The 22,089-nt window shown below is 39.8% G+C and overlaps 1 protein-coding gene across 4 annotated transcripts in view; it reads right to left on the reverse strand.

Moving 5' to 3' along the window:
• Positions 1-21,697, reverse strand: part of HHIP (hedgehog interacting protein) — an 85,871-nt gene extending 64,174 nt beyond the window's left edge. For all 4 annotated transcript variants that reach the window (XM_081959948.1, XM_081959950.1, XM_081959949.1 and 1 more), the window contains exons 1-2: positions 20,897-21,697; positions 307-499 (exon numbers count right to left, since the gene is read on the reverse strand). In XM_081959948.1, coding sequence (XP_081816074.1) covers positions 307-499; positions 20,897-21,169 — 466 coding nt within the window. In that variant the 5' untranslated portion in view covers positions 21,170-21,697. The remainder of the gene's footprint in view (positions 1-306; positions 500-20,896) is intronic.
• Positions 21,698-22,089: the final 392 nt, after the last annotated feature.

The raw sequence follows: 22,089 nt of genomic DNA on the forward strand, positions 1-22,089 counted from the left end.
AACAGCAGAATTAAGAAAAACTACAAATTCACATAGCCTAATAAAAATATCTAAAATCAAACAGTACATTTTTAAATAATCCAATTACCCTATTTTTCACATGAACGTGAAAGACTGCATTAAGTGGTTTCATTTGTACAGAGAAAGTTAAATGTCAAAATAAAGGACCAAAAAAAAAGAGTTTTAGAAAAATAAATACATTTAAAGTAGAACTTTCTGAAGTAAAAGACTGTCCTCTATAATAAAGGACATGTGGTCACAGTAGCTATATATCACCTTAATTTATTATTCTTTGCAATATTTTACCTGGGATGTGACCTCTGCAAGTGTAATAGAATTCCTTGCAATAATCCTTGCACAGGAAAGGAAGGGCTAGTTCTCTTTCCAATGCTTCCTTCACAGTTGAGTGGAACAGAGTCTGAGCATTCGGTGAACAGTGAGCGCATCTGATCTCCTGCAGCAGCTTCACACATTCTGTGTTGTTGGTAACAGAAAAGATCTGTAAGCCACAAACCAGAAACATATAAGCTTTTTTGTATCCTGCAAAGCACACTGCAATCTAATATAAAAAGCTATGCCAATTTAACCAAGATTGTTATTGGTTAAACCTATTGTATGTTAAAAAAAAGTCATTGTTGCAATTCTGGCGATCAAATAATAAAAATATAATCATATATGATATCACACAGGCATTAAAATATAGCTTAAAATATAGCTTATGTTTAAACATTCAATTATACGCCATACAAGTAATTTCTCTCATCTAGCTCATATTTGGCTCTGTGAAACCCGATTTGAAGCATAATAGTTTGCATATGATTCCAAGTTGGTCCACTCCATATTGCGTAGGTTGCCTCTTCCTGAGAATGGCTATTTGATATGCATACCTGTTACACATGGTTTCACTCACTCCCATGACAGAGTGAAACTGTTAACAAAAGAACTAGAGAGCTTTAGTAGATGAAGACCAGGTTGTGGAAAGGTGCTGATCCAACTCTCATTCTAGCATCAGCACAAAATACTACGTAGAATAACGAAGCTAAATTATTCATGTAATAAGTAACAAAGCTCTGCCTTCCTTTCTCCTAATTCTTTGTGTGTAAACAGAACACAAAATTGAAGCTGCGGTGTGCATATGTTTTTCTACGAGCATTTAGCAATACAACAAAAAGTACTGTTGCTGTTTATGTCTGGATAAGTTGTTAGGTTATAATTGCATAATGTATGTTTTGTTTTCACTGAAATAAAAGTACTGTAAATATGTGAAAATTACATCCTACTAATTCGAGATAATTGAAGAAAAAACCCACAAACAATAAAAGGATAATTCGCATTTATGCTACTAATTACTGTAATACTGAAAAGTAATTACATTTGATATAATAATGTAGTATACTGTATTATGCTTGCCCAAATACATTCCAAGACAGTATTTTTAAGTATATGCTAAATTTTAGCCAGTATTTTACACCTAAACCTTGACAAAAATACTTCTCTTATCTTTTTAAAGATACTGTGGACTGACAGATACATAATATATAGAGAGACCCATATAATTTTCCTTTATATTTTATTTGTTTGTATTAATCCAAATCTATCTCTAGTAATGATAATGCAAATTTACTGCATTATTCTAATAGAACTACAGTAAACAAAATACTACTATTACACTTATATAATTAATCAATTTAAAGTTCACAAGGTCAAGTTACACAACTGATAAAAGTAGTCATATGTAAAGATTGTGAAGTGAACTTTTATACAAGGCAAGTACTGATACACCTGTAAGATCATATAACTATATTATAATGTGTAAATTTATGGCAGTTTATTTTGTTTAATTTTATGTTATTTTGTGGTTCTAATAATTGTTTATTAAACTTTCTAATGGTGGGACGCCGTGGCTCAGTGGCTAAGACGCTGAACTTGTTGATCAGAAAGGTCAGCAGTTCAGTGGTTCAAATCCCTAGCGCCGCGTAACGGAGTGAGCTTCCGTGACTTGTCCCAGTTTCTGCCAACCTAGCAGTTCAAAAGCATGTAAAAATGCAAGTAGAAAAAAATAGGAACCACTTTTGGTGGGAAGGTAACAGCGCTCCATGTGCAGCACTTAGTCATGCCGGCCACATGCCCACAGAAATGTCTTCGGACAGCACTGGCTTTTCAGCTTTGAAATGGAGATGAGTACCCTCCCTAGAATTGGGAACAACTAGCACATATGCAAAAGGAACTTTTACCTTTACCTTTAAACTTTCTAAAGTATATATGAAATCATAGCTCCTCTAAGATATTTCTTTAATTAAGAAAAAATAAAAAATCCCACTTATCTAGCCTTTTACTCAATTTGGATGTCGGCTTGCCTTCCTTCGGTCTGACATAAGCACATACTGGAGACACACAAAATAGCAACTAATAGATATGGTATAGCAGCAAATTATACTGGATTTATATACACCATCATATACACAGAAGATAAGGAGAACATGCTTCATGAACTTGTTTATGTGCATATTAATTTTAGAGTACAGATATGGAAGTTGATTTAAAAAAAAAAAAAACCTCAGCTATGCAGCCAATATTCAGAGGAAAAATAACATTCTGGGCTGCTGAAAAAGATCAAGTTAACTGAAAACCAATCTGATGATCAGTTCTAGGTGGTTTGAAGCTTAGAATAACTAAGTTGAAGCTGCAGTAGAAAACCATCCTTAAAATATATTGAAGTGGAAACTACTACAATAATCATAAACTCTTCGGCATACAAAACAGATAATATTTTAAGCTGTTTCTTTTTATGATGTCAGAAAACTTGCATTTTCTATCCTGGAATAAAAACTGCATTTCAAATATGGTGTTATCATTATGACCTCATACCTATATAGATAGTCCTCAACTTACAACAGTTTGTTTAGTGACAGTTCAAAGTTACAATGGCACTGAAAAATTATGATGACCATTTTTCAGAGTTATAATCTTTGCAGCATGCCCAATATCATGTAATCAAATTTCAGATGTTTGGCAGTTGGCTCATATTTATGACCGTTGCTGTGTCCTAAGGTCATGTGATCACCTTTTGCAACCTTCTCACAAGCAAAGTCAATAAGGAAGTCAGATTCACTTAACAACTGCAGTGATTCACTTAACAACTTAGGCAAGGAAAGTCATGAAATGGAGCAAAATTCACTTAACAAATGTTTCACTTAACAACAGAAATTTGAGGCTCAAATAGAGTTGTAAGTCGAGGACTACCTGTAAATTCATCCAGCTTGGATTTTTATCCAAACTGGCAAATATCACAAATTGTTCATATTTCTATTCCTCCCACTGACATTACATTATAAACTGGACTGTTAAATAATATATTTATTATGAAGTCCATTGACCATAAATGATTGAAAGTTTGTGTATAACTATTATTAGTTTGAAAAACTAATTTAAAAGTATGTTGAAGGTCATGAGCAACAAGATCTTTCAAAACATTTAACTGATTTACAGTATACCTGCAGAACATTCTTTAAAAGGTAACTGAGGATGAAGGTAGCAAAGAATATTTATGGATCTTTTAATACAGGTACCACTTAGGACCACAATTGGTACTTGAATTTTGGTTGCTAAGTAATACAATTGTTAAGTAAGTCATCTCTTAAAAGCAAAAGTTGATTTTGAACAAGTGGAATGAAAAGAGCATTGATGTTTTGGAACTTTGGTATTGGAGAAGTTTCCTGACAATATTGTGGATAGCCAAGAATACAAACGGATCCTCAAACAAATCTACCCAGATTTCTCAATAGAGCTAAAAATGAAGGCTCCAGTGCTAAGAACGTTGGAAGGAAAGAAAAGAAGAGTACAACCAGCAGCCAGATAGATTGACTCAAACACAGTAGTGATGAGTGCACTGTTGGAAGATTTGAAAAAGGAAGTTAGGAATCATCATGGAGGAAATCTATCTTTGTTTCCATAGGAATTGATAACAATCTGATGGCACGTAATTAACTAGCTTCTCCTTATTAGTAAGCACGACGTCCACAAAAAGAGAATTCAGACAGTCAAACCATTGTGCTCTTTGCATAGCGGGAAGACTCATAAAGTATAAAATAGTCTAGATCTATTTTTCTTAAACTTTCTTCTCTTTCCCACTTTTAAAAATTAAAGAAGACTACAAAGGAGCATTTTTAATCAATATTTATTGTATTAAAATTATAATTGATTCATTTGCTGCCTACCACTATTTCACACAACTGTTTGATGTTATTGTAATATTGCATTATTTTTCAACATTGCTGTGAAATAATTTTGATTTCATAGACCTCTGGGAGGCCCTTGATGGATCCCTAGGTCCTAGGACTACACTAACACTGGTGTAGATATTTCATAATAATCTGGTTTTGTACATATCTGTCTTGCCATCAATTCAAATCAATGGAGTATCCTACTTTTGATAACTGGCAAGCAAAAACGATGCATAAACTAGGCCATTACATATTCAATTAATAACTGTAGACATTATTCTGAAATACAGGTAGTCCTCAATTTATGACCACAATTGAGCCCAAACTTTCTGTTGCTAAGTGAAACATTTGTTGAGTGAGTTTTGTCCCATTTTATGATTCTTCTTGCCACAGTTCTTAAGTGAATCACTGCAGTTGGTAAATTATTAACATAGTTGTTAAGTGAAACTGGTTTCCCCATTGACTTTGCTTGTGAGATTATTGCAAAAGGTGATCACATGACTCCGAGACACTGCAACCATCATAAATGTGAGTCAATTGCCAACCATTGGAATTCTGATCATGTGACCATGGGGATGCTGCAATGGTCATAAGTGTGAAAAATGGTCATCTTTCACACTTTTTTGAGTGACATAATTTTGAATGGTCACTAAATGAAATGTTGTAAGTTGAGGACTACTTGTATAGTAAATGGGCCCTAGATGGGTGGGAGAAGATGGGCTAGGCATACAACCTCCAATCCTATTGCCCCATTCTTTAAAGTAAGATGGAACATCTCTTGCAGTTTAAAGAACCACAAAGTGGAAAAGAAATTATTAGCCTTACAAAGTATTAGCGACAAAAACTTTATCTCAGTATTAATTTCTTGATGCAGCATAGGAGCTATGTAAATTAGGCAACAGCTGGCTTGATTCCTGACTCAGTGTTTCCAAAGTGCCTGAGCTGAGCTAGAAGACATGTGTTGGCCACAATACTTCCCTGAGTGGAGAATGTAGTGGAAACTGGACAGCAGTAGCTGCAATAGCTTTTGTGCTTCCTACAGCTGCATGGCCAGGCTGCCCAAAGGAAAAAAGGCAGCTGTGACATAAAGAGCTGACAGTGGCAGCTGGAACTTTGGATGGTATCAGCATTGGAAAAAGGCTGTGGGAGGAAGAACAGGAGTAACCGGCACTGCCACCCACCAGACAGGAGCCCATTCCCATTCAACAGTGATGTTTACTACAAGAAAAAAATAGGGGGGGGGGGAGGAGAAAATTGAGACCTGACACAGCAGCAATCAAAATAGAGATGGAAATTATGTTAGCAGCCATTGCTTACAACAAAAGAATTACAGCTGAAACATATTTAGGGCTTGCTCCATTCATCTCCAATTGGATGGTGTTCTTAGAAACCAGCCTGATTAGAGAACATCACATCAATGTTAGGCAAGTAAATGGAAATGTTTTCTTTCACCCTTACTTTTCTTTCACCCCAATCCTACTTTAAACAATCATTTTGTACGTGAAGCTGTAGATTTTTCCCGTTTTCATGTTGCTTTTCAAAAAAAACTACTGTCAAAACTAGATAACTACTGTAATTTTTGCTACAATCTCTCTTTTGTTCAGAAGACATTGACTCTGCAATGTTAATGATTGAGCTTGTCAGCATGGGCTCTGCGGATTAAAGATTGAGAAAACATCTGGAACTTTCTGTTTGATCTCTGTATAGCTAAGCTGACGTATATCCATCAGCAGATACTTGAGTCAAGTACTTGTATGATGAACCAATAAGTTACAGGTAATCCTATAAACTATGACTATAATAGGGATCAGAAAATTCCTCATTAAAAGATGAGTAAAGCATCACATGATTGCACCCAACTTTTTGGGGGGGAGGATGCTTTTTTAAAGCAAGACATCAAGTACCCGTCACTTGTGACATTCCTTGCCTGGTTGCCCCATTGACTTTGTTTGTCAGAAACCAGCTAGTAAAATTGCAAATGATAATCACATGACTGCATGTAACTGTTGTAAGTATGAGCTAGTTGGCAAGCACCTATATTGCAATCATGTGACCATAGGGGAGCTATAATAGATGTAAGTGTGAGGATCTTTGAGCAAGTCACTTTTTTCAACACTATCCTAACTTCAGACAATTGCAAAACAAATAGTTGTAAGTCAAGGACAATCTCTATAGTAATTACCTTAATAGTTGGGCCCATGAGCCTTGATCTTGCTAAGAGAACTTGAATGAAGTGTAAGTGTTCCTCCAGGTTTCTATTTATTGTTGGCTACATACTTTTTTCTTTCTGTATGTGACTTTTTCAGACAAGCTGGGTATGACATAAATAGGTATGGGGTTGGCATCTGTGAGGTGCTTGATTGGCAGTTCTTTTATTTTTACCTCACTGATAACTGTATACCGATAGTCATCGAATTACAACCATTTGTTCTCTGACATAGGTTGTTTTCTTGCAACCAAGCTCAGAGAGCAACGTCAAGGATCCTTCAAATAAAATGTATATTGAATTATACTGTATATTATTTCAGATAGCGAGTAAAATACATTGTACATGCAAAGTAGTTTTTTTAAGAAACTCAATTTTAAAATTTTGAAATTTCAACCTTGAGCTACAAGTATTCTCCTTTATTGATATTTTAATTATTTATCCTCTCTGTATACTTACAACATATATTTGGATTTTGTATTATTTAAAACAGAGTGAAATGTCCATTTTTTAATTAGATAAGAGTTTTTAAAAACTTAAGCTGCGCACTGACTAGTTTCAATGAGTTTTACACAACACTAAAGGAATATAGTAGTCTTTAGTAAAAAAAAGAAACAGCTTATTCTTATTTTTTATGTTATAAACTTCATAACTTTGGGATTTGCACAAGATGTTACACAATAATTGATTTATGCATGCATGTTTATACCAATTATACTTTTTCCTTCCAAAAAATAATGGGTAGCATTCCAGCTGTTTTCTGCCTTCTAATAAATGTTGTAACCAATTGAATTTGATATTCAACACCTACTAACTTTATTGAGGCCATGGGATATGAGAGGTATGTGTTATGACTTAGATTTGTAATTATTAATGAATAGTTTTTGCTATATACTGCACTCATTCTGCTCAATCAATTGCTATCTTTGCCAATTCCAGGATTGTTAATTCAGTTATATCTTTTGTAATTTATATAGTTTCCTGCATCTTCTGAGATACTGCAATTCTACAACATATATTGACCATCATGTTTTATTGGTTTGATGGTAACCATATAAGTTATCTTCAAAGTAGATCAGAGGGTGATTTAATTTTGTGATTTAATACATTTAAGCTAATGAAATGTATTGAAAGTATTATGATTGCCTTGACATTGGAATATCAATTTAATTATTAGTCATTCCTCTTTATATTCCATACTTGTAAACTAGTATAAGGTAAAGGTAAAGGTTCCCCTCGCACATATGTGCTAGTCATTCCCAACTCTAGGCGGCGGTGGTCATCTCAAAGGCGAAGATCCAGCACTGTCCGAAGATGTCCCCGTGGTCATGTGGCTGGTATGACTAAATGCCGAAGGCGCACAGAACACTGTTACCTTCCCACAAAAGGTGGTGGCTATTTTTCTACTTGCATTTTTTACGTGCTTTCGAACTGCTAAGTTGGCAGAAGCTGGGACAAGTAATGGGAGCTCACCCCGTTATGCGGCACTAGGGATTCGAACTGCCGACCTTTCGATCGACAAGCTCAGCTTCTTAGTCACTGAGCCACCACATCCCTTTTACTATACACCGTGTCCCTTTTAGAACTATACCTTCAAACAATTGTATCATATTTTTCTTTGACTGCATCACATGTTTTCTGTAGCTGAACTAATACTGAGCAACTCAAGTAGCAAGTTCAAAAATAATAGGTAAAATAAAGAGAATAATGCTTAACGTATTTAGAATTTAGCAGATTTAATTACAACTGTGGCAACAGGAATATCACTTAGATTAGTAATCTCTAAGCAAGCTTTAGCATAATGATCTTCATCATTAAAGTCATTTTACACTTAAAAATAGCACACACACACAGTGTTACGTCTACGGCCGGGAACGTCAATCACGTAATTGGCAAGCGCTGATTGGTCCAGACACAACTGCAGTCTGGCGGGAAGATTCCAGGCTTCCCATTGGTTAACTGTTTGACAGCTAGGCTATATAAGAGCTGTCAGGTTAAATTGTTGTTTGTTCGCTGTTAGTTCTTAAAATAAAGCAGTTGTTCCAGCAACCAGTCTCCGTGCCTTCTCTCAGAGCTCAGACAATAGCACTGGCGACGAAGATGGGATACTGAGCGAAAATTTTTAGAGATCCCTCAGAACTATTTGTAATTAGGAAGCAATGGCAAAACTAACGGCGGTACCTCCTTTTGAGGCTTTCGCCCCAGAGAAAGAATCTTGGGAAACATTCATGCTGCGATTCGAATGTTTCCTTTTAGCTCATGATTTGGCTGAAATATCTACCGAAAGGAAGAGGGGGTATATGCGGCCCAGAAACATTTTCCATGGCCCAGGCTCTAGCTGCTCCAGCTTCTGTCCATGCTGTGCCATGGGACACTTTATTGGCCAGAGTGAAGGCACACTATGCTCCTGCTCCCTCATGTTTTGCCAGGAGATATTCTTTCTGATTGTGTAGGCAGAAAGAAACTGAATCCATAAACCAGTTTATGGCTTCTCTGAGAAGAGCAGCAATTTACTGCGATTTCTCTGATTTAGAAGAAACCTTGCTAGAGCAGCTAATTTGTGGTGTTAAAGACCTGTGGCTTCAGCGCCGGGTATTGGCAAGATCTGATTTAAATTTGACCATTGCTTTAGATGAGGCAAGAGCGGCCGAACAGTCAGACCTATCTGTGGCTGAAATTTGAAGATTTCAAGCCACGCACAATGAGCCCTCAGCTGCAGCCATGGTCAATCGTCAGGTGGCTGAAGATGAGGATGAAGAGGGGGCAGCTGAAGATATCAGCTGTTTAAATTTGACCACAAACCTCCAGTGGAAGCTGCCGGCAAAATCTCCTCAGAGGGGCTGCCTTAGCTGCGGAGGCAACCATTTACGATTGAATTGCCGCTTCAAGTCAGCTGTTTGCTGCTGGTGTGGCAAAACAGGACATCTTGCTTCTGTTTGCCGTGCCGTCCTTCCAAGTCAAGACAAGCCAGCCGGTCGCCCTGACTACCAACCTAAGGACAGGCATCCATTCCAGACCAAAGATGACTCCCATGCCATAGACCATGAGGAGGACAACGTGGACACCATCAAGACCGCAGCTGTGAGGAGTGCCAACCGCAAGAAGCTGTTCATCAGTGTACTGATTGAGGGGACTCCATGTAGAATGGAGGTGGACACGGGGTCTACTAAATCAATTATAGCTTGGGAAACTCTCAAATGGCTGCTGCCCAAAGTTAAACAAACCAATTTGGCATGGGGCAGCTGCTTTTTAAGGGATTACCAAAATAACCCAATACCAGTTATTGCCTATGGGATGTTCACTGTGGAATATGGCCAATTTAAAGGATCCCTGCCGTTAATGGTGGTGGATGGGCCATCGGCTACCTTAATGGGGTTAGAGTGGTTTGTGGCTTTGGGTTTTTCCATTACAGGCATCCACGCCACCAACTGCACCGCTGGCCAGGGAGTTTGAAGACATATTTAGCGAGTCCCTTGGTAAATATACGGGTACCAATATCTTTTAATCTAGACCCTAGTGTAAGCCCCATCCGTTTGAAGGCCAGGCGGGTTCCCTTTGCTCTCCAGAGTAAGGTAGATGCTGAGTTAGACAAGCTACTGCAGCAGAGGGTATTAGAGCCTGTGGATTACGCTAAGTGGGAGACCCCTATAGTTATTCCTGTCAAATCCGATGGATCCATCAGGATCTGTGTGGATTACAAATCAACTTTAAATAAAGCCCTTCAAGCTCATCCTTACCCTATCCCTGTGGTGCAATACTTGTTGCATTCACTGGGCAGAGGCCGCATATTTGCTAAGCTTGACTTAGCTCAAGCTTACCAGCAATTGACAGTGGATGACGCTACCGCGGACGCTCAAACAATTGTTACACATCGCGTAGCGTTCCGATGCCGCAAACTCCAGTTTGGAGTCTGCGTGGCCCGAGGCATTTTTCAAAGCATCATGGAGCGACTGCTCCATGGGCTGCCAGACGTGTTACCCTATTTCGACGATGTGCTGATAGCAGCACAAAGTCGGGAGGCCCTACTGTCGAAACTCAGGGTCGTATTACAATGATTCCGCAAGGCGGGATTCAAATTTTAAAAATCCAAGTGCTGCATTGGGGTGAAATCTGTAAACTTCCTGGGATTTCACACAGATGCCCGGGGCATCCATCCTACCCCTGCAAAGGTGGAAGCTGTTAAAAATGCTCCAGCCCACACCAATAAAACAGGGTTGCAAGCCTTTTGGGGGATTTTAAATTTCTATGCCATGTTTTTACTTCACAAGGCTTCCGTTGTGGAACCTTTACATAGGCTATTGGACTCGAGATGAGGCAGCCGTGAAACGCATGCATTTGCGCCTGTCAAATCTCTCTTAACGTCATCCACTGTGCTTATGCAGTACTGCAAGTCCCTACCACTCATTTTGGCCACCGACGTTTCCCCGTATGGTGTGGGAGCTGTGTTGAGCGATCACTGCCCAGATGGCAGCGAGGCTCCCATCACTTACTTTTCCCGCTCTTTGCCCAAAGCTGAAAGAAATTACAGCCAATTGGACAAAGAGGTGTTGGCGGCCATAGCAGGAATCAAGAGATTCCATCATTATCTATATGGACGCCCCTTCATACTGCAAACTGATCACAAGCCACTACTAGGAATAATAGCAGGGGACCGTCCAACTCCCCCTATACTATCCCCTGGGATGACACGTTGGACAGAATTCTTAGTGGCATATTGCTACCGCTTAGAATTCCGCCCTGGAAAACATATGGGACACGCGGATGCCTTGAGTCGCTGTCCCATGCCAACAGAAACTCAAGACTTGGCCCCCGTTTCTATGGTCCTTTTGATTGATCATCTAGACTTGCCATTATCATCTACCGATGTGGCTGCCTATTCAAAACGAAATATCTCACATGTCCTGGGCTGGGATAAAAGGGGCTGGCCTAGAGATGTTGCCGAGCAGTTCCTGCCATATTATCGCAGGTGGCTGGAACTGTCGGAACTTAAAGGCTGTCTATTGTGGGGGCAGAAAGTTGTAGTGCCCCCATCTCTTCGTACTCCCATCCTGCACCACCTCCATGAAGATCACCTGGGCATCACCAGGATGAAGGCTTTAGGCCGCAGCTACGTCTGGTGGCCCAAATTAGATGAAGAAATAGCTATCTGGGTGGCAGAATGTCAACCTTGTCAGTTATCCAGACCTAATCCTCCAGCAGCCCCCACTAGGACATGGGAATTGCCAAAGGACCTGTGGGCCCATCTGCATTTGGATTTTGCTGGCCCAGTGAACGGCCACCATTTTCTAATAGCGGTAGATGCTTTTTCAAAGTGAGTAGAAATATCTACCATGCATACTACCACATCAGAGGCCACCATAAAAGAATTGCGGCGCCTTTTCGCCACACACAGCTTACTGGACACCATAGTGTCCAATAACAGGCCACAATTGACATCTGCCGTTTTCCAAGTCTTCCTGTCCAGTCTGGGTATTAGACATGCATTGGTCACTCCCTATCACCCTTCTAGCAATGGGCAGGCAGAACGGGCTGTCCGATCCGCTAAGGAGGCTCTACAGCGCATGGGACCAGGACAGTGGGAACAGAAAATTAATCAATACTTACTGGCCCAACACACCACACCTTGCCCAACATCAGGGAAAAGTCCTGTGGAGCTTTTAATGGGCCACCGTCTCCGCACATTACTGGACGGGTTGCATCCTACCTATCACGCAACTGCAGTCTGGCGGGAAGATTCCAGGCTTCCCATTGGTTAACTGTTTGACAGCTAGGCTATATAAGAGCTGTCAGGTTAAATTGTTGTTCGTTCGCTGTTAGTTCTTAAAATAAAGCAGTTGTTCCAGCAACCAGTCACTGTGCCTTCCCTCAGCGCTCAGACAATAGCACACATGATGAGCTACTTTCAGAATTTTTGCTTCAGCATCATAGACTGCAACTGCTAGTCTTAAAATGAATGATTTTGCTACAATCTTTGCTACAATTTTCAGCCTTGAATAGGAGGCATATGAAAACTGACAGAATCATACGATAAGCTCATATACTGTAGCTCAAAGAGTGCCCAAGGAATTATTATAGTATAGTCTTTATTATCATTGTACAAAATAAATACAATGAAATTCTGCTCTAAAACCTAGCCTACCTCCTACATCCCTTCTGAAATGTTTTTAATCCAAGAATTGAATAGCCATTAATATCTTATGTATCCTGAATAGCAGTTAATGTTATCTACCAGCCTTTGCTTTTATTTTAGAGCCAAGCTAATTTACTAAGTTATGATCACGTATTTCTATTTTAAGCAAAATAGTACACACACTCTCTTGACAAGACCTTGTAGTGTCTGATTATAGCGTTGGCAAGGCTGCACTGTTTTAATAGTGGAAATCTTTTTCTAGCAGATGTGATGAGTTTTACCTTTAAAGTCTTACAAAGCGCAGGAGTGTCCTAATCAGAGTTTGCCAAATCCCCACTAGAATAGACAGAAAAGATAAATGAAGAATAAACATAGAAATGATCCAAGGTAGAAAAGAAATATGAATTTTTTTGCCTTCTTCCTTAACTCAAAGTACTCCTGATAATAGCTTCTGATTGGACTGTTATGATCCAAAGTGTCCAGCTGATATCCAATTTGGTTTACTGTCCTCTGAATAGGTGTGTACTGGAAGAGAGCACTTAGGAATAATTTTGCTGGCTTTCTTAGCAAGAGTTTCTACTTTAGGAGTACACAATTATTTCCTTATTCCTGCCTTGAAACTGTAGGAAAGTTTAGTCCATTTGTTCTAAAGTTCTTGCCTGTGCAGAATATCACAAGCAAGTTGTTGTTCAGTCTTAGTAAGACCACACCTGGAATACTGCAACCAGTTTTGATCACCACACTACAAAAAAATGCTGTTGAGACGTTGAAAAAAAGTTCAGAGAAGAGCAACTAAGATGATCAAAGGCCTGGAAACTAAAACATGTGAAGAACAGTTGCAGGATTTAGGTTTGACTAGTCTAGAGAAAAGAAGAACTAGGGGTGATATGATAGCAGTATTTCAATATTTGAGGGGCTGACACAAAGAAGAGGGGATCAAATTATTCTCCAAAGCACCAGACAAGAAACAATCCTTGGAAACTAATCAAGGAGAAAAGAAACCTGGAATTAAGCAGTAACTTCCTAATAGTGAGAACAATTAACCAGTGGAATAGTTTTCCTTCAGAAATTGTGGATACCTCATCACTGGAGGTTTTTAAGAAGAGACTGGACAGCCACTTGTCTGAAATGGTATAAGGCTGTAATGGTGAACCTATGGCATGCGTGCCACAGGTGGCACATGGAGTCATTTCTTAGGGCACACGAGGCGTTGCCCTGTCAGCTCTAGAGCGCATGCGTGTGCTTCTCTAAAGCCTCTAGAGGGCAAAAAATAACTCAATGCGCAAACCAGAAGTTCAGGACCAGATTTCTGGTTTGCGCGTTGGAACGTTTTTCTCCCTCCGGAGGCTTCAGGGAAGTCTCCCGAAGCCTCTAGAGGGCAAAAAACGGCCCAACACACAAACAGGAAGTCAGAAAACGGGCCGTTTCCAGCCTCTGAAGGCCTCCGGGGGATTGGGGAAGCCTTTTTTGCCCTCCCCAGGCACCTAGAAAGAGGGGAGGGGAGGGCAAAAAACCGTGCCATCACGTGCCAAAAGCAGGGAGACCGCAGGGGTGCATAGAATTATGGGTGTGGGCACGCGCATACAAGACCTCCCCCCGAGCTTCCCCTGCTTTTGGCACACGATGGCAAAAAGGTTAGCCATCACTGGTATAAGGTCTCTTCCTTGAACAGGGAGGAGGACTAGAAGACATCCAAGGTACCTTCCAGCTATATTCTAAATTGTTCTTGTCAATGTTTTTTTTCCTTAATGTTCTGCAACAATTTCCTATTTTGTAAATTGTAGAGTAGACACAGCCCTAACATTTTAGACTTGCTTTCTGGTTAGAAATACAGTACATTTCATTTTTATCGCTAGCTTCTATTTTTAACGTGTATTTTATGAACAGAATGTAATTATGTATTTCAGGAAAATAGTCAAATGTCATTATGTAATCAGAAAATAAAAACAGGTTCACAAGCAAGAGAGAGGAAAAAAACAACTTGCCCAAAACAGATGTATGTACCAGATGAATAAAAAGTAAGATTATTTTAAAAATTCATAGTAAATTAATTAAAATTACATTTTATAAAGCTAGAAATGATTCAGGATGGGGGCAACCAAAATTATTGTGGTACTCCCCTATGATAAATTTACACAGTTTGATATATTTCTAGCTTAGAAAAAAGTGTGAGCAAATAGAATGTACATCATATTCATAAATCCTATCAGTGCAAGTGTAAAGAAATAGTTTTTTCTCACTGTCTCAGAAAATTATCATCAGGGTCATAATCAAAAAATGCTAAATAATAGAAGCTTCAGAAATCTTCTAGGTAAAGAAGATGTTTTTTAAAAAGCAATTAAGTTGGAATATTGAAGTTTGAAGATTTTGGGGGGTTGTTTTACCTGTCTGGAAACTGGTATTTGTTCATACAGAATATAATGATGCCTATTAACTTTGATAATTTCAACAGGATTTAAGTACATTGGTCTCGCAGTAGCTACTGGTGATGGCAATTCTATTTTATTTCTAACACAAGAAACAGTATATTCTTGACACCTGCAATGAGGCCAAGAAATGGGAAAATTCTATTATTGCCTTTGGGTTCCCTTATAGATGATTATTTGGTCTGATCCACTTTTTAATGTTCATCTAAATGTCAGAGGCAAATATTTCTGGCATCCTAGACTTGCCTTGTTTGCCTATAGCAACGTTTCTCAACCTTGGCAACTTTAAGATGTGTGAACTTAAACTCCCAGAATTCCTCAGTCAGCATTCTGGCTGAGGAAGTCTGGCAGTTTGGTACACACTTCTTAAAAGTGCCAAAGTTGTGAAACACTAGCCTATATAGTTGGGCCAGCCATGAAAAAACATTTGAAGAATACACACAGGGAAATATTTATCATCTGGGCAGACAACTATACTACCCTCAGTGAAACTGCATCCTTAGAAATGCCACAAAATCTTCCATATTGTGCCCTGCTGCATACTCAAACAAAGGTGAGGTGTCTACACGCTATGGGAGGCTCTGAATGGTTTGAGAAATGAAAATCAAATGTGTGCTAGATGAGTCTTCCTGAAGTATGGAAATGTTTCTACAGGAATATCCCGTTTTTGAAATCTAGATGTCACATGAACATTGTGGCCACATTACGGAATTACTTATATGAGCTCAGGTGCTCATATGGCTACCTTCCAAGACATCAGACTAAGTAACTCATCATTATCTACTGTAGCTGAAAAAAATAAATTTTCCAATGTCTTTTCAAACATACTTTACTACCATCAGGTCTACAATCAGTCCACCCAGGGCTGATGAGAGAAGAAATCTATGGGCAGGTCATATCATCCAAATGTTAGAAAAGCACATAGCCAAAGAGTTCCTTCTGCTGGAAGATGTTCACATGGAGGATAGAAGAAATGGCACAAAGAGCCATTAAAGACTTCCCTGAGCTTACTGTGAAAACCTCCCTACCTGGTTTGGCCTCATCCATTAGGGCTGTCAAGCTTATGAAGCGATGCACACTGTTGAAACACCATATAAACCAACAACTGCAGTGGCTACACATGTCTGTCTAACATGTGCAGGAACATTCAGTGCCCAAATTGGTTTGATCGGTCATTTTCGGAGACAACACATCTAGTCTTAACCTAACTTTTAAACAGTAATGTTGAGGTCTTCAGTGATGATGACAGAACAGATATCAGGTACCAAATCTGGCAATTTTGCACACAAAGGTCTGTTCTCGATTATTCTCAAAAATGGATCTGTTAACTGAGCTATTTTAAAATGAAGATGACAGTTACTCAACCTGATCTTTGGAAAATGTTTGCTCATATGCAGTACATAACGTTCAGTTCTTGGCTTTACTAACTGGCAAAAAAAAATGTACTGGACATGAATAAATGGATTAATTGCTTCAAAAGCACCAATAAATTCCAATTTATTTTAATAATAAGCATGTCCTGAAGCTAAAATATTGTGCTAATTGTTTTTTGTTTTCAAAAGTAATATGTAAAACCATAAAATCATATTGAGTTACACTTTCGCAACACCCATTCTAATTATTCTGTCTACTGTTGACTAATTTATTACACCTCTTAATTTATTTATTAACTTTTACACAATTCAGATAAAGTAATGGCAGTTATTGAAAGATTTGGCCTGGCAATAAGTGAATTGCAAAAACCACAATGAACACAGATTGACATAATTTCTGCATATGAAACCTGGGTTCAAGTAGGGAAGTGATGTTTGAGATTGGGGGAAGAGAAAAGTTCAAATCTTTTAGTTCAAGCTTTAACATTAGTCAGTATTTGAAACTTGAAACTACGGTAACTTCTTTTAACTGCAAGCTTATTCATCTGCCAGTTTGGACATAAACTTCATCAGGTCTATAGTGCTAGATTATGTCATTAAAAAGTTCAGTTTCATTTTAGGACAATAATAAATAGATCATTGTACCAAGGCAGCTGTTAAAGAAACTCCAAGATGAGTTATTTGTTTAGTTGGATGTGTTCAACTATAGTTTTGTTTAAGAAAGAATTAGACAAAAAAAAAAAAGATCTTAAAAGGACACACTTGAAAACAATTACTTTTCATTCATTCCACAAGAACCTCAGTTGTGAAACCATCTAAGATAGAGAAAAACCACTATACTTGACAGCTTGCAAGCAAACCTTTAAACCACACACAAAATATTAAAATATATTATTTTCTGATGAGATTAGTGAATTAAATCAAAGAATAAAATGTCAATGATAAATTACACAAGATAAGGTTTTCATTTTATCTCTGTTTCAGCTTTGTGATTCTTAAGAGACTGGCTATGTTTCTCTTAGCAATCGTTAATTTTGATCATAAAATTATCAAAGAGCTGACAAATGTAATCTTAATTTTGGAGGTTCTTTGTAATTAAAGTAACTGCTGAGCATGCTGCTTTACTTTAACTCTGCTGAAACAGCTCTTCTGTAGAATATTTATTTGCTTGTTTATTTGTTTGTATCTCATCTTTATTATTTTTGCAAATAACTCAAGGTGACAAACGCATTGAACACATTTCCTCTGCTTTTTCCCTCAACAACCCTGCGAAGTGGGTTGGGCTGAGAGAGAATGACTGGCCCCAAGTCCTTCAGCTGGCTTTCATGGGTAAAGGGGCACTGGAATTCATCATCTTCCACTTTCTATCTTAGTACCTTCACCACTATACCAAACACATATATGCTTTGTTACTTCAAAATATGTTAATGTAGTTTTTGGATTCCTTCCAGGTTACAGATAGGGTTTGCTGTCTTTAAATGTATTGGATGCATTTTGAATGAAAAGTCATGCCTCGGATGTCTAATGCACAAGAAATGCCTTTTTTTAAAAAAAAAACCCAACAAATCCCACATGCATCTATTAGAAAACTTTATCTGGGAGCTACTTCTATCGAACTCCAAATGCATAACCCTTTGCATGCCTAACTAATCTTAAAACATATTGCAATAAGAGTGAATTAGGTATGTATGAACAGGATTGCATTGTATGTGTGCTTGGTACTATCACTGAAATGTAAAGTATGTATTTTTGTTTGTTTGTATAAATAAGCAATTTTTTTAAAAAAATACAATTGAAAGTATTCGATGCATGCTCTCTCTCCTCTATGATAAGGTTTATGTCTTCCAGTTAAGTACATTGTTAAAATGTCACAAATGTGAAAAACGCTGAATACAAATTAGAGATCAAGTTTCATAACTGTCACAAATTAATAATAACTCCTAGAAACTCAAGAATTCTTTAAAATCAGTCTCATTGTTAATTCATCACATAAATACAACTTATTATTACAAAATTCTCCAGTGAGTTCATATAGCAGATGCTATGCTACTGCTGTAGTGGCTAACTGTCGATGATGCTAACTGGACAGATTAAGGACATTTTCCTTCCCAGCTTGGCTTGGGCATTTGTGGGTTTCAGTTAAAACCTTTAGAAAATTATCTGAATGCAGTTAGTGTGCAGTTAATGTGATTACCACACAGGAGCTTGCTGACACTACCTCTGGCCAAACATGAGGAGAAAATATCCATCCAAGCTCCCGTTGCATCTGGTAAGAATAGAGTTTGATTCGCTGAAACCCTGCAGCAAAGGCAGCTCTCACCCATCTGGGAGCGGAGGCAATAGGACAAATGCTGCCTCAAAAGGCATGAACATTTGGACAGAGCTGGGGACTGAAGGAGAATGATGTTCTCCAGTTTCACCCATTAGTGAACCAACCAACAAACACAATGGTGTTGTTGTTATTCTTTTGCCATAAGCAACAGGACTCTGTGTGTGGGCAGCAGTTTAGTGGGGAGGAGGATAAGTCGACCCCTTTTTGTCCTATTGATTTTTTTCCCCTATTTGCATGACTTGAGCAAATTAAATGATGCAATATGGCTTTTTGTTACAAAACAAAGTGAGAGATACCACCCAGACACATATGTTGATTCGTAGAAGCTGTTTACATGAGAATGGGGTGAAATCTACCGTGAACTGAGCATAAAAATTCGATTCAGCCTGGGTATTTTTTTTTAATTGTGCCTGGGCCAGAAAGACTGAAGCACAAGTTTTCCAAGCCACTCTCAGACCTTGACAACTGGAGTGTTGTAACAGAGGAATTCTTAATTAAACTAAATGCTGGAGTGGGGGGGGGGGGGGGAGAGGGATGGCAATGAGAAAGACACCTGATTGTTTGTTTCACGTGCAGTGATTCTCAATGACATTTATTCATCCCATTTCCCTCCCTAGCTTGAGTTTTGCACGTTGCACTCCTGATCAAAACAATAGGCTGCAAAACGTATAACATCCACATGGTTGAAAGGCAGTGAATTGCAGCCCAATCAACAGGCAGACAACTTTCCTATTCTAAAATAGCTAGCTTGTTATTTTTCACCACATTTCTAATAAAAGTTACATATTAATGCCCTTTTCTCAAGTCAATGAAATGTATCTAGATAGAGGGTTCTAAAGTATAAGTGACAATGTACTAGGCATTCTCTCTTGATGAAACTAATGTCAACCACTGCACATAGGATGTTATCCTATACCAATTTGCTGTGAACAAATTCATGGAATTCACTTATCCTGTTCTTTCAGCTTCTCTCCAGAGGAGCCTGAGTTAATTGCGGGAAGACCTGAAGACATCATAAAAGTTTTGCAGTATCCTGGCATCATCTGCTCTCCCAGTTACCATCTGCTATTTGAAGTTTCCTGCCCAAACATGTGGACAAACTGTGCACACTTTTATCACTTCAGGGGAACCAATCACCACCTCCTTAATTTACAATTCATCACTATCATGGCATGTCAAATGAATCCAAGAAAGCCTTCTTGGAAGCTTCCTCTATCTGTATCATCTCCTTTCCAGCTATAGTCCAGATTCTACTTGTTTCTACTTTATTCATGAATTCATTTTTCCTATTTGGTAACTGAAATTCTCAGAAGGATGTTTCTATTCCTCTCCTTTGCTGGTTCCTTATCTCAAAATTTGTCTTCTAAAATAAATACATAAACCTTGCTCTCTTCATAACATATTGCTTTCCTCCTCTTCTTCCGTGGATGTTTTGAACCCCCTGAGCACCTAGCTAGTAATGGCAGAGGTGAAAGAGACTGTTTCCTGTATGGGGGAATTACTCTGTTGCCTAATTATTCTTCAGCATTTAGAATGCATCCTCCTTCTAATTTTGAAGGTCAGTAATAACTCCTCCTCCTCCTAACCCACTTGAAATAGTTTTCCCAGATAGAACAAAGATTTAGAATGCTGCAGTTAGATTCAACACAAAGAAACATTTAAAATTAACCCCATTTGATAAGAAACACCCTCCAATGGACTACATCAATACCAAAAGTTCAGCATCTAGAAGGAACAGCATTTTCCCATACTGTTTCTCTATGTTCAACGAAGTCCATTGTTCAGTCACCTTTTTACATTTCCTTTATTCAGCTTTTCCTCAATCTAGAGCCTTTCACAGGTAATAGAGAACAGTTCCAACAATTCTCGGTCAGCATGACAAGGGTATTTAGAAACAGTGCCACTGTAATCCAAGGAGGGAACCACAAGGAACACTTCTCAATCCACAACTTCCTACAGCCAATGAAGTGACCTTCAAATCCAGCAAAACTCAAAAACCTAGCAAAGACTATTTATTACCTTCTTCTAGCCCCTGAAAAAAACCTCTCCAAGAACCTGTAAATGATGTTTGTGAGTTCCACCTCTTGCTGATTGTCCTTCCTCTCCCAAATCACTAGAACCCTAGATCCAAAGACTCTTTTCCGATAAACTTTTGCATGTCCCTTCGGTCTCTCACCCAACCTTATCCAACCCAACTGGCGCCTACCTTGTTGCTCTCTATCTGGAGCAATCCTTGCCTCTCAGCCCTGGAGCAGCAGGACAGGCGAGGGTAGAATCCCTGGCACAGCAGCTCCCCTCTGTTGGGGGGCTCCAGGAGCATCAGCCTCCTGTCTCGCTTTTTCAGGCGTCTGGGGGGGCTGCCATTCAAGCACCTTCTCCTCTTGGCAGTGGTCTCGCCAAACTTGGTTTCCCCTTCAAAGAAGCAGAGGACCAGGGCCACCGAGAGCAGCTTCAATGGAAGCATCTTTAGCCACACCATGCCACTTGGGAACACAAGCGCCGGCTGAGATGACCAATCCCAAAGCAATCCAATGAGGCAAGGCTGCTTCCCTTGGGGAAACCTCGGAGTTTGTGGTTTTTATACGGGAGGTGGTGGTCGCTTCCCAAGGCGAACGAGCGAGGCGCGACAGCTGAGGGACGGGCAGCGAACAAAACCCGGCGGGCAACCAGACAGACAGGCGCACGCCCCAGCTGAGCCAAGGGAAGAAGATGCTGAGCTTCGGACGCGGGACGTTTGCGCCACTTGACAAGAGCGGCCGCAGGTTTAACAGGCGCTGCCGAGGTGCCCAAGCGCCGAGCGTAAACTTCCCCGGGCGGAAGGTTCTCAGCGCTGGCGGGCGAAGCGAAGGAGGCGACGGTCGAGATGGAAGCCGCAAGTCCCTTTGCGGTGTTCCATATACACGAAGCTGCTGCCGTTCTAAGGGGGACAGGCTGCCGGGCGTGATGCCTCCTCTGCTGCTGCCGGCGGGAGCTGGAGCTCACTAGGGCTCTCATGTTTCGCTCCCTCTTTTCTTCTTCTTTTTAAGCAGCGCGCGGGGAGGTGCTGCCACCGCGCGCCCCTACACGTCACCGAGGAAGCGATTCGCGGGGATGAGACGGAGAGGAGCGTCCGAGCACGCGCGGCGGCGGTGCGAGAGGGCGCGAAGAAGGCGAAGGCGCGGCATGGAGTCGCCGCTGCCGCTAAGGACCGCGCGTGCGCGAGCGAGCGCGCCAAGCTAAGAGACCCGAGAGAGGGAGAGGGAGAGGGAGAGGGAGGGGAGTTGGGGGAAGAAGGGGGGGGGGTAGAGTATGTTCGGCGTCACTTACCAGAGGGCAGATAGTCTTCGACTTTAAAAAGTTCGTCTAGTGACCGGTCAAAGTTACAACGGCATTGAAAAATGTGACTGCTGGTGACCATTT

Source organism: Natrix helvetica, assembly GCF_964273705.1.
Source record: "Natrix helvetica genome assembly, chromosome: 7".
NCBI classification, from domain to species: Eukaryota; Metazoa; Chordata; class Lepidosauria; order Squamata; family Natricidae; genus Natrix; species Natrix helvetica.